The following is a 12,265-nucleotide window of genomic DNA, read 5'->3' as shown; positions in this document are numbered from 1 at the left end:
TGTGTGTGTGTTTTGAGTGCTGAGAGCCAGCATTTTGGTGCCAGTGCTGTCAAAGGAAGAACTTCTTGTAGCAGTATTTGATTTTTGTAATTGCAAATTCAGAATTCTTCCTGTGAAATTGCTAACAAGGTATATGGACATTGGGCCTTAGTCATTCGTTCATTTGTAAGAAAGGGAAGCAAGATGGTGCCCTGAGAAAGCACGGAGCCCAGGAGCCGGATGCCGGCTGTGGCCTGGCTGGAGCTGGTCACCTCATCCCCGCTGGACTCAGGCAGAGACGGTCTCGACTGGGTGATGTGTTGGGTCTCATCCAACTGCAGTCTTTCGATAGGAGTTCTGTTGCAAAGGTTGAAAGAATTTCAGTGGAAGTTCATAATGAATTTTTTTAAAAAGACTCCATGCCTATTACAGATTAAATATTTAAACATTATATACTTATATTTGAATTTCCCATTTATCCTCTTGCTAACTTTGACATTTAGAAGCCATTTTAAGGACTTTTTTTTTTTTTTTTGCCCCCTCCCCCATTTTAAGGACCTTTTAAAGCATGTACTCTTACTTTTAGGAGTGGTATTTTAGTTTGGTTTGGAAAAATAACAAGTAGATCAGGCTCCTCCTTTTTTTATTCTCCCCGTAAGTAATGATTTGTGAATTCCTTTAAATAAGCAGTCTGTGCCCAGAATGACCACCCAAAGCCTTCACGTGTTCCAAATTATCAGGTTCACAGAATAGCAAAAAAACATCAGCCCATTCCCTGTGCTAAGCTAGGCCTTTCTAGCAAATGTCTTTTTCTTACAACATTTATTTCTGTGATAGTACCTTCTCCCTGCTTGACCACAGTCCATATTGAGGCCAGTTATTGAGGGCTACCTGTGTGTAAGCATTGTGGTAAGTGGTACATATATTGTTGGATTTAATTTTCACAAAAATGTCATGAAATTGCTGCAGTTATTCCTATTTTACAGGTGAGGAGGTGAGGCTCTGAAGGTCAAGTAGCTCCCAAGGTTACATGGTTACCAAAGGGCAAACTCAGGACCTAAACCCTAGGCCTCCTTAATAAATAATAAAAGATCTCCTATAGGGCACTTTTCTCTCCAAACTCATAAGGTCCCCAGTACCTGAAAATAAGGAGAAAACGCAAATGTGTTAAGTTTCTGATGCCCCATATTTCTGTGCACTTGTCATCATTCTGAGCTGGCCAGCACGGGGAGCCCCCCTGGGGTTCTTTGGTGTGCTGGTGGCCGAGTGTGGGGCACCTGTGCCGTGTGCTGGCTGCTGCCGGCCCCCCACCTCCCGCCCTGCCCCCCGAAGATGCTCTTCAGCACAATGTCTGCTTATATTGGTGCCCCTTTAGCAGACTCTGCAAAGGAAGGCTTCTAGGCTCTTGGTAATAGGGAAGAATTTGAGGTTTGTGAGTTAGGAGAATTGCTTGAATATACTCAGAACTACCCTGAAATAGAAAAATTCTTTTCTAAAAAAGCCCCCCAAATCAGAACTTTGAACCAAGACCAAATCTAACCAGTCATGTCTATAGCAGATCTTATGATGTACCTAAAATCATGAGAAATTAATTTTCCTTCTCCATGCAGTAAATGCTTTGATTTTTTTTCCCAGTTCTTTGAGAGAATTAAGATTTGTCTTTCATTGTAACTAACTGTTCTCTTCATTTTCCTGTCTAAACCTTCTCAGATCTTCCAAACATCCTGATTATTAATAATCTGCTTAATGATTTATTTTACAATTAAATTTACTTGGGTGAAGTCAGAATAGAGATTTGGTTGCACACTTTTTTTTTTTTTTAAGATTTTATTTATTTATTTGACAGAGAGAGAGATAGCAAGAGAGGGAACACAAGCAGGGGGAGTGGGAGAGGGAGAAGCAGGCTTCCCACAGAGCAGGGAACGTGATGCAGGGCTTGATCCCAGGACTCTGGGATCATGACCTGAGCCGAAGGCAGACACTCAACGACTAAGCCACCTAGGCGCCCCTGGTTGCACACTTTTAGATACTTTACCTGCTTTTTGATACGGAATTAGAGAGGCTTTTTTTTTTTAATGTATTCACATGCATGCCTCAGGTGCCATTCTACATTTTCCTGGATTCTCAGCAAAATTAGAACACATGGAAACATCAGGAAGTCCATCGTATTGAACATGAGGGAGCCAGGCAATTAAGGACTTAAAAGTACCAGAAGCTGAAGTATAAGCTCAAAGTCTGACTTGGGAAGAAGTATTCTGAATCCTCATCAGTGCACAAATGAAAATTTCTATGTTATTGTATACCCAAGTGAAAAAGAAACTGATGGAGTATAGAGAGAATTCTGCCTTCGTTTTTCCATGAAACTTGACTGCAAGAATTAAGTGTTCTACCTTTTAGAACACCCTGGGCATCACTTTAAAAATTGGACTGTGAAGGTTCAGAAAAAAAAAATTTTAATGTTTCTAATTCTGCCTCATGACCCCATTGACAGTTGCCATGAAAACGTTTTTCAGCTGAGCTGGTGGAAACCTTTCATTCATTTTGGTCTGTCTCTAAATGGAAGAGGGAAACTGATGCATTAAACCATGGGATGATGACCCATGGATTTGACTGCAAAGCATTCCAGGGCCAGCTGCATGAATAGCCCTGCCTTGCTGGCCGCATGTGATCTGATGTCAGTTTGGAAAACAGATTAGTGGAACACACTGATACCAAAAATAAGAGGAAGTGAGTTAAAACTCATAGAGAAGAAAAATCTAGCTATAAATCCTCGTTGAATGTAAGTCCAGTTTTGCAAAGGAAGAGAGTTCTATAATCCAGACACTCCAATTCCACACAATTAAGTTTGGATGTTCTTATAACTGCTCTCAGAAACATTTATAGCGTCACCATAAAATAACAAATGAAAAAATTAAATTCAGAGCGAAGTTGAGCCATCTAAACTGATTCAGCTTTTTTCTAAGTGCTTATCTAAGAAGTACTAAAAATGGCAGGTAGTTTACTGGGAAAATCTAACGAATTATTAGTGTGCTATAGACCAAAGCAGAACAGCAGGCTGGATATTTCACTTTTCATACAGTTGAGCTGGTTTCATATATCCAAAGTTATTTTGAATCAAGCACTCTTTGTTCATCTTGCCCTTATGAACCTCAATGAAAGTGACCCATATACAGTAAGAATATGATAGGCTGGATGCAATGATTGTTCCAAATAAAAGAACCTAATAGGTGAACAAGAGTCAGTCAGTGTAGCCTGGTAAGTCTTCTCATGATGATGAGATTTGTTTTCTAAATTGATTTTAAAAGAAAATTGATTCTGGTTATAGGTAATACCTTTTGTTCCAGCTTTTTTCCTTTAATTTTGTTCTTCGTGTGCTAGAGAACTTAAAGAGGAAGGAGAATTTTTAAAGTACATTTTAGAATGGAAATGATGGGAAATAATATGGTTCATAATATGTATCTGTACATCATGACTCTTGCTTTTTAAGTCAAAGCTTATTTTATATAAGAAAAGCACTATAATGTTGTTTTTCTTAAAATTTACCATATTTTAATATGTACTAGGAAGAAAAATGTTATGTATTTAGAGAGTGCAAGACTTAAATATCTACCTGTCTTAAAGAGCATAAGGTATCATTAGCCGCCTCTATTGCCGAGAAAATACAGATAAATTAGTAACAGGCAGGTATTTTTGACCCATCTTTCAAAATCCTTCCAGGCGGGAAGTTCATAATTGATACTTAAGAGTATAAAGTAGTTGTGAACTTCACTGGGAGTATGGTTTTCTGTTTGTTTGATGTTGAAAAGGTGGACTCAAACTCAGGAATTCTTCTTTTTTTTTTTTTTATGATTTTATTGATTTATTTACTTGAGAGAGAGAGAGAGAGAAACAGCATGAGAGCGGAGAGGGTCAGAGGGAGAAACAGGCTCCCTGCTGAGCCAGGAGCCCGATGTGGGACTCGATCCCAGGACTCCGGGATCATGACCTGAGCTGAAGGCAGTCGCTTAACCAACTGAGCCACCCAGGCGCCCTGAACTCAGGAATTCTTTAAAGAAGCCCTAGATTTTGAAGTTTTGGTCTATTATTTTATTTCTAAACCTAGCAAGTTCTTCCCACCCCAGTCTACACTTGGTGAATACAGTATAAAACAGCATAGAACCTAGACACCTTGCTGTGTATCTGTCTTCCCTAGAGCAGTCCGGTGGGGGTGGTGATGGTTCTGGGCTTCACACAGGGAGACTGTGTGATGGAAAATTCTGGAAATGCTTGTTCGAAGATGTTCCCCAAAGTTTTAGTTTTATCATAACCTCAGCCTTTAGGGATAAATATGAGTTAGGCAGTGGAGACACATTCCATGCGTGGGGCATGGGTAGAACACTGGAGAGAGAGAGTGCGGAGCTGAGTCATTCAAGCTCCTGCCCACTTCCTCCTGAGGAGACTTTGATTCATGAGACTGACATGTGGGAGACAGCGCCTGCCTCAGGGATCGCTGCCACCCACAGTTCTTGACACAAAAGTATCCAAATACCAAATTACCTTGGGGTCTTGAGATTCATGGGGTGGTTCCTAGACCCAGTTTAGCTATTTTCTAAAGGGGAAAATGACCCAAGAGGAAACCCCAGTGATTTTTAGTGCCTGTGTACATGAAGGCATGTTCTGGACCGAAGCGATTTGGAGCTATACGAACTGTTACCAGGACGTTCCTTAATTTTTTGCAAATTATAAATGTTTGTATGTTATTTTTAATGATTTGTGAAGTCCCGTTTCCCAAAACATAGGACGATGTCCACAATGTAAACATAGATCATGAGAGATGGGATTGCCTTCGCGTTTGGCAATGACGATTGCTCTGGTGATTCGTGACACGTTTTGCAGACCATGAGGTGTGTTTGCAGTAGATGTAGAGATACTTCGGAGGGGAAGTCAGCTGGTTTCTGCCTTGATGCTCGTGCTATTCTGTTTTTTTGTTGTTGTTCTTTAGACAGCAGGATGAGGTAGGAGAGACAGGTTTTTTTCTTAGGCCGTCTCCAGAACGTTCTCTCCTTACCACATTGTTTATGTTTGAGGGGAGACCTCGCAGGGACAGCACGGGGTGGGTTGCTGTGGTGAGAAAGAGGAGGTGCTTTTGGATTTTGCTGGATCTCTTCGTTCTTTTTGTGACCTGCCATTTGCCTCTTTCAGTGACTCTTTGGGGAGGGGGATGTGTCATTTATTTTTCCTGAGAATTTAGAATTAGAAGCGTTAGATCCCGAAGGCTTGGGACTTCAAGCAAGTTACGTGAGGCATTATTTGAGTCAAACTGTTTTTATCCTGCGTAGCTCACACCTAGCAGAACCACAGTTCAGACACCGCATGTAGGTATCGGGGGCCCGTTTTTTGAACTGATTGGACATGTGTCTTGATTTCAAGTTTTATGCCAATCAGAAACATAGCTTGAATGGTGAAATCTGTCATTTGCACCAATGAATAACTGTCAATAAGTGTTTACTTTTAGAGGTTTATTGCAAATTAAGAACTGACTGCATTTTGTGTAATCTGTCCCTTTTCGCACCAGAATGCAGTAAGTATGAACTGTTTGCAGTGACAGTCTGTTGCATGCTCCTGTGTGATTGGCTTCTCCAGCTGTGTGGATTTTGCAGTAAATGGCCATTGATTACCTGTGTGCGGATATGAAATAGAATTCATACAGGAATTTTTAAATATTGAGGGGAAATCTAGCTTGGGTCTAACTTACCCCTGAAGTTGTGTTGTAATTGTGAAGCTTTGCATCTGATTTCTAACCTGCCTGTGTGTATTTCGTAGTCCTGTTGCAAAGCATACCTCCAGCTGTTCAGGCCGTGTCATGTGTCTCAGGACACTATTCTGCTCTTGCTTCTCCTCATTAGTTACCATTTGAAGACTTAGCATAATTTTGTTTAAATAGCTCCATGAGTATAGACTTCTTAAATAACAGAAAGGATTTTAACCGTTAAATAAACCATTAAAACTTTAATTTTATTTATAAGTTTTTAAATTGGGGTAGTAGTATTATATAAGGATATATTTTACCAAACAAAGAAAGCCAGACTCCCTCGTAGAGAAATGGCCTTATCCTGATCATAATCGTAATAAGGCATCTAGGCCAGATTGACATCAGCTTCTAAGCAAAATTGTTAAGCTCCGAAGATTGGAGCGCATGGCTTTTAAAACTTTGTGAAAATGGGGAATGCCCTTTGTGTCTCAGACCATTTGTTGAAAGTATTGAAAAGAAATGTATTCCCTTTAGTAAAAACCTTCATGATTAAAAACAAAAAACCAAAAAACTCTTTTCCTTGACCGGACTTAACATTTGAAAGATTAACCAATGATCGTGTGTATGTGTCATTTATGGTTTAGAGTTAAAAGTTCTCCCTGATTAATGAGTTCATCACTGGCGATAGGAAACCCTTAGGTGAATTCCAAGAAAGAATGTAGTCAGGTATCAGCATCATAAGTCTCATTTTAAAATTTGTCCTACATAGGAGCAAAGTTGATTTTGAAAGTTCAGCTTTTGAAAAGCTCTATGACTTTTTTGCTTTCATCATTTACAGAGAGATTTGAAGGTCAGTTGCTCTGGGTATTCATGAGAAGCGATGAGCTTCAGTTTCACGCCGGGATGCTCGTGGCTCGCAGCTCGTTAGGGCCAGGACTGGCCACCTCGGTAGGAGAAGAGTCAGGTTTATCAGTGGTGGGGTCGTACTGTCCCTTGCTCCCATGGCCACCATCTCCTCTCCACAAAGACAGACGACCGAGGTGAAAATAACACGTCTTACTACCAGATCTACCTCTTCCTGGATGGTGTGGTTCTTGGTGGGGTGTATTCATTCAACAGACATGGACTTTGTGCCCTCAGTATCTACGGCAATACATTAAGCCCTGCGGATGGTCCAGAGATGATTTAGGCATGAATCTTCACCGGAGTTTTAGGAGATAACTATAATATGAAGGAGAAGCTGCTGAGAACCATACGAGCAATAAATCATGAGCCTTCTGAGAAGAGAGTTTCTCACTAGGGAAATGATTTTGATGTGCTGATTCCCTTGAATCTCTATTTTTTCGGCACTTCGCTCATTCATTCACTCATCAAGTCATGTGGAGAACTTGCTGGGCGCAAAGTGCTGTGCGAGGCACGGGCTTACACTGGTGAACAGAAGAGACACGCAGTCAGTCCTTGCCCGTCTAGTGAGACAGGGCTGAAACTAATCGATACACGTGTACACACATGCCCACACGCATATACACAGAGCGTGATTTTTAGAAAGTCCTGGTATCTAAGAGTCAGAATGAGGGAGCTGACCCTGCATAGGGGAACAAGCGGTCAGGTCAAGAAGACTTTCTTGAGTTGCAGAGTTTCACCCGAGAATGGCCGATTGAGAACTTGGGTGACAGAGATTATAAATTTCGCTGTTCCATTTTGGATCCTTTTGGGGAAACTATTTATTTATTTATTTATACATACATGTGTGGGGTGCTTCTCTGTCAACTAAAAATCCTCATCTTTCAAAATACTACGTAACTTGTGTATACTTCATTCACCCGCTTGACTCATGAACCATTTCTCGAGTGCCTGCAGCGTGCAAGCCTGTGTGTGCTGGGCCTCGGCGTCCCGGGAGCTGTGTGCTGGGCCACAGTTAAATCCGCCAGACGGTGTGTGTGTGTGACGTTTCTTGTGGATTGCGGTGGTAAGAGTGTCACTGCTGTGTGAGACCTAATGGCATGGCTTATAACGCGCTCTTCATTTTTCTCCATGTAGGACAACAGCTTTGAGCAGTTCATTATTAATTATTGTAATGAAAAGCTACAACAAATCTTCATTGAACTGACTCTTAAAGAAGAGCAGGAGGAATATATACGGGAGGTAATGTTAAAGTACATTTTGTTAAAGGTTCCTTTTTTTACTCATCATACAAATTGTGGATTCAGAAGTCGCTATAAACAGGACCCTAAAATCAGATTTATCTAAGTTTAGCCATATTTTGTCTTTTAAAAGTGCATTTGTTAGGACATCTAAGCTCACTGGGATTATCTTACTGCCCTGCTGCTAGAGCCTAGAACAGTGCCTGGCACATAGTAGATGCTCAGGAAGTATCAGTTGACTGGCTCGAGTCTTAGCGGATTCTACTGTAATGATGTAAAATAATAGTGTGTTAAAAAAAGATTCAGATGAATGAGCAAACAGCAGTGGTACATCCATACCAGGCAATAAAAAGGAACAAACACCATTTGCAACAACATGGATGGACCTGGAGGGTATTATGCTAAGTGAAATAAGTCGGACTGAGAAGGACAAATACCATATGATTTCACTCATGTGGAACCTAAAAAACAAAACAGATGAATAAATAAAAGGTGGAATCAGACCGATAAGCACAGAGAACCAGCTGATGGTTGCCAGAGGGAAGAGGGGTAGAGAATGGGCAAAACAGGTGAGGGAGAATGGGAGATACCGGCTTCCAGTTACGGAATGAGCCAGTCACAGGAATGGAAGGCACAGCATATAGGGAATACAGTCCATGGGATTGTAATCTTACTGCATGGTGACAGACGGGAGCTGCGCTCATGGAGCGCACAGCGTAAGGTATGGAGAAGCTGGATCACTGTGTTGTACGCCTGAGACTAACGTAACACTGTGTGTCAGCTATACTCAAAAGCAGTTTTTTTTTCAAACCAACATATAGTTGATCAAGGACTTATCTGAAGAATTGGCTACTCCAGAATAAAACGCATTAAAAATGAAAGAAAAAAATAATAAAAATGTCAGTCCACTGTCAAAAAAAAAAAAAGGAACAAGCAATTGATAAACACAGTGACATAAGGAATCTCAAATGCATTATGCTAAAGGAAGGAAGCCAGATTCAAAAGTCTGTGTATCCTAGGATTCCATGATACGTTGTTCGAGAAAAGGCAAAGCGGCATTGATTTTCTAAGATTTTATAATAAGAACAGGTAATATTTGTTGAGTGCTTACTATATTGCCAGGTGTTGTACTAGCACTGTGTAAATGATCTCACTTAATGTAATTTGAAAATAATCAGAAGTAATGTTTATGAAGTTTCATCCTTAATTGTATGACCATGTGTGGTTTTCACGCTTTCATTTTTTAAATAATGTTTTTTGAAGTATAAAATTATTTCAAACAAAAGGAGGAATTATTGTATTGTGTCTATATTGTATTACATTTTTGTTTCTTTTTATTTATTTGCTTTAATATTTTAATAATGGTATTACCTATTTTTTTTCATTTTCTATAGTGTTAACTGTAAATCACTAAAGACACTGAATCCTTTTTTCTTTCCTTTTTTTTGCTTCAGTACAGAATTTTCTAATGTGATTATTATCCCCAGTGTCTTAATAAAATAACCCAGGTACTCGAAAGCTAAATCATAAATATTTCATCTTTCTTTTAGAATGATCACCATGCTTTAGAAACATTTCATACTTGGCTGGCACCTTTTTTAACGTAAACATCCTAAAAGCCAGATTCATTCTCTTCCTGTCTTCTCATCATAAATAGATTGCCCAAACTTTGATCTGTAACTTAAAACAGTTGGTACAGATTGTCTAAAACATGTCTAAGAATATATAGGGAGATCCCTAGCTTGCTGTATGAATTAAGTTCCCCTTAGAAGAAAAATAAATGTTTACACTTACAGGCAGAGTGTAAGCAGATCCAGAATGATGACATTTAGCCTCACAGATTTGGCTTTGTAGCTAGCCTCAGAACCAGTGGGTCGATTTTTATGTCTTTCCTTACATTAGAAATATTTTGTCTTAGCACTGGGATGTTTTTACATTTGAATAGTCAACTGCCCTACAACATGGGATTGACTCTAAAATTAATTTTTCCTTGTGGTTACAAATTAAGAACAGAAAAAATGTGGGCCTTAGATTCCTGGGATCAAGTTCTGACTTATTTCCTTATAAACATTGTAAATATACACAAAGTAATATTGACCCAAGGGCCTGTTGAGTAAATGTTTGGCACAGAGCCAATGAAGTGCATGGGAAATTGCCACAGATGGGAGAGTGGAATGGGAGGCGGTCTCAGAACAGGTCAAGGGCGTGCACTTTAGTCACATCATGTTAGTGGTAGACCGCTGAAATTAAGGAAGTTTTGGGAACCGGAAGATGACATTTTGCAGCACTGATTTTATAAAGGAAATACCCAGAGAGGACATGAAGCATAGTAAGGTGGCACAGTGGCTGATTTATAGATGGTGGTGTGTGGCCTCATCATATGGAATCTGATTTTGTTCTCTTTTGTTTCTCAGGGCATAGAATGGACACACATTGACTATTTCAATAATGCTATCATTTGTGACCTAATAGAAAATGTGAGTATAAAAATTGCTTAGTAATAATATCCTGCACAGAAGATCTCGCAGGCTTCGGTGTTAAGCTGTAGCATTTTTGCTATTTTGACACTTTTCTTTACAGAACTGCAGAGTTCTGGAGACTCTATTATAGCCATCAGAGATCATGCACGGTTCTTGAACACACACATAGACAGCTGGACATTTTGATCCTTGGCTAGGATTTTCAGTCTCGTCCCATGGCCACATCACAGAGCCCATGCATGACGTTCAGATGCCATGCCCTCAATGCACGCCCCATTCTTGCCGGGAGCCCAGGTCCAGTCCCCGGCTCCTGGGAATATGAGCACTGGTCAGAGGAGGCTCGGGCAAAACGTTTTTGCCCAATCATATATCCATTTCATTTCCAAAATTCCAGGAACCACTTAATACACTGTTTAGTGGTTATTACCAAAAAGAGAATTATCGGTGAGGATGTGTGAAAATGTGCACGATTGCTGGGAGTGTAAATTAGTGCAGCCATAATAGAAAGCAGCATGGAAATTCCTCAAAAAATTAAAAATAGAACTGTTGTGTGATCCAGCAGTTCCACTTCTGGGTATATATATATGCAAAGGAAGCAGAATCAGGATCTCAAAGGGGTATCTTTACTCCCGTGTTAATTGCAGCATTATTCACAATAGCCAAGATATGGAAACAACCTAAGTGTCCGTCTATAGATGAATGGATAAAGAAGATGTGGTGTGTATATACAATGGGATATTATTCAGACTTGAGAAAGAAGGAAATCCTGCCATTTGTGACAAAACAGATGGACCTTGAGGGCATTGTGCTAAGGGAAATAAGTTAGGCAGAGAAAGACAAATGCTGGGTGATATCACTTATATGTAGAATCTAAAAAAGCCAAAGAAACAATAGGATGGTGGTTGCTAGGGGCTGAGGTGGGGGAAATGGGGAGATGTCCGTCAAAGGGTACAGACTTCTAGTTACAAGATGAATAAGTTCCAGAGATCTAATACATAGCATGGTGATTACAGTTAACAATGCTATGTTATATATTTGAAAATAGGAGAGCAGGTCTTAAATGTTCTCATCACAAAAAAAAAATGGTAACTATGTGACATGATAGAGGTGTTAACTAAGGCTTATCGTGGTAATCATTTTGCAGTGTAAAAGTATATCAAATTATCACCTTGTATACCTTAAAATTCTACAGTGTTATATGTCAACTGTATCTCACTAAAGCTGGAAAACATTGTTAAAATAAATTAATAAAGAACAACAAACATGCTCTTCAAGTTTAGGTAAAGGAGGATAAAGGGGCATGCTCTTCCAGCTACATGTTCAAGTAAGATAACAAAAAACACTTCTTTGAGTTAAGATAAAGGAGGATAAAGGGACAATCATGGGAGCTGAGCTAAGTGGGACCCCAGGAGCAGCTCCACTACAGACCCGGCCTTGGTTCAGATTGCCTACGTGGGGGATATTGTGTGTGTGTGACTTTGCAGGTGGCCAAGGGCCACGGGAATTTTCAGGTGACCAGCTATGGCTGTATGTATGTGAAAAGGCTTAAAGTGTGAAAAATTACCAGATAAATCTTAGATTCCAAAAGGTTACTAAATATTTTTTTTACATCGTAGTCTGTAGTTTATTATAAATGAATTGATTGCAGGAAGATTAATTTGTATGTGAAAACTTGGGAGCCCTTTTTTTAGGCTTAAGATTACTCACACTCTTGGCCTCAATAACAAAGTTATTGAAAATTGTTTGAAATAATGCGTAAACTTTATTGTCCTGCAGTCTTTTTAGTTGTCAGTGGTAGGTGAGTGCTGGAATAGAATCACAGGCTCTAAATGTCCAGCAAGTCACTTTCTGTTCATCTGTAACAAGACCTTTTGGACATTATGTAATTAGCCAGTATCTCTTCCCTCGGTTTTTAAGATACTCCTGAAGGC

General features: G+C 39.8%; 1 protein-coding gene across 4 annotated transcripts in view; it reads left to right on the top strand.

The window, feature by feature from the left end:
• MYO1B (myosin IB) overlaps nucleotides 1-12,265 on the top strand; it is a 184,083-nt gene that overhangs the window by 136,931 nt on the left and 34,887 nt on the right. For all 4 annotated transcript variants that reach the window (XM_035007505.1, XM_035007504.1, XM_035007503.1 and 1 more), the window contains 2 exons: nucleotides 7,751-7,855; nucleotides 10,269-10,331. In XM_035007505.1, the coding sequence (XP_034863396.1) occupies nucleotides 7,751-7,855; nucleotides 10,269-10,331 (168 nt within the window). The remainder of the gene's footprint in view (nucleotides 1-7,750; nucleotides 7,856-10,268; nucleotides 10,332-12,265) is intronic.

The sequence above is a fragment of the Mirounga leonina genome, unplaced genomic scaffold, assembly GCF_011800145.1.
Source record: "Mirounga leonina isolate KUSES-001 unplaced genomic scaffold, KU_Mleo_1.0 Mir_151, whole genome shotgun sequence".
Classification (NCBI taxonomy): Eukaryota; Metazoa; Chordata; class Mammalia; order Carnivora; family Phocidae; genus Mirounga; species Mirounga leonina.
This window is presented reverse-complemented; position numbering and strand designations above follow the sequence as displayed.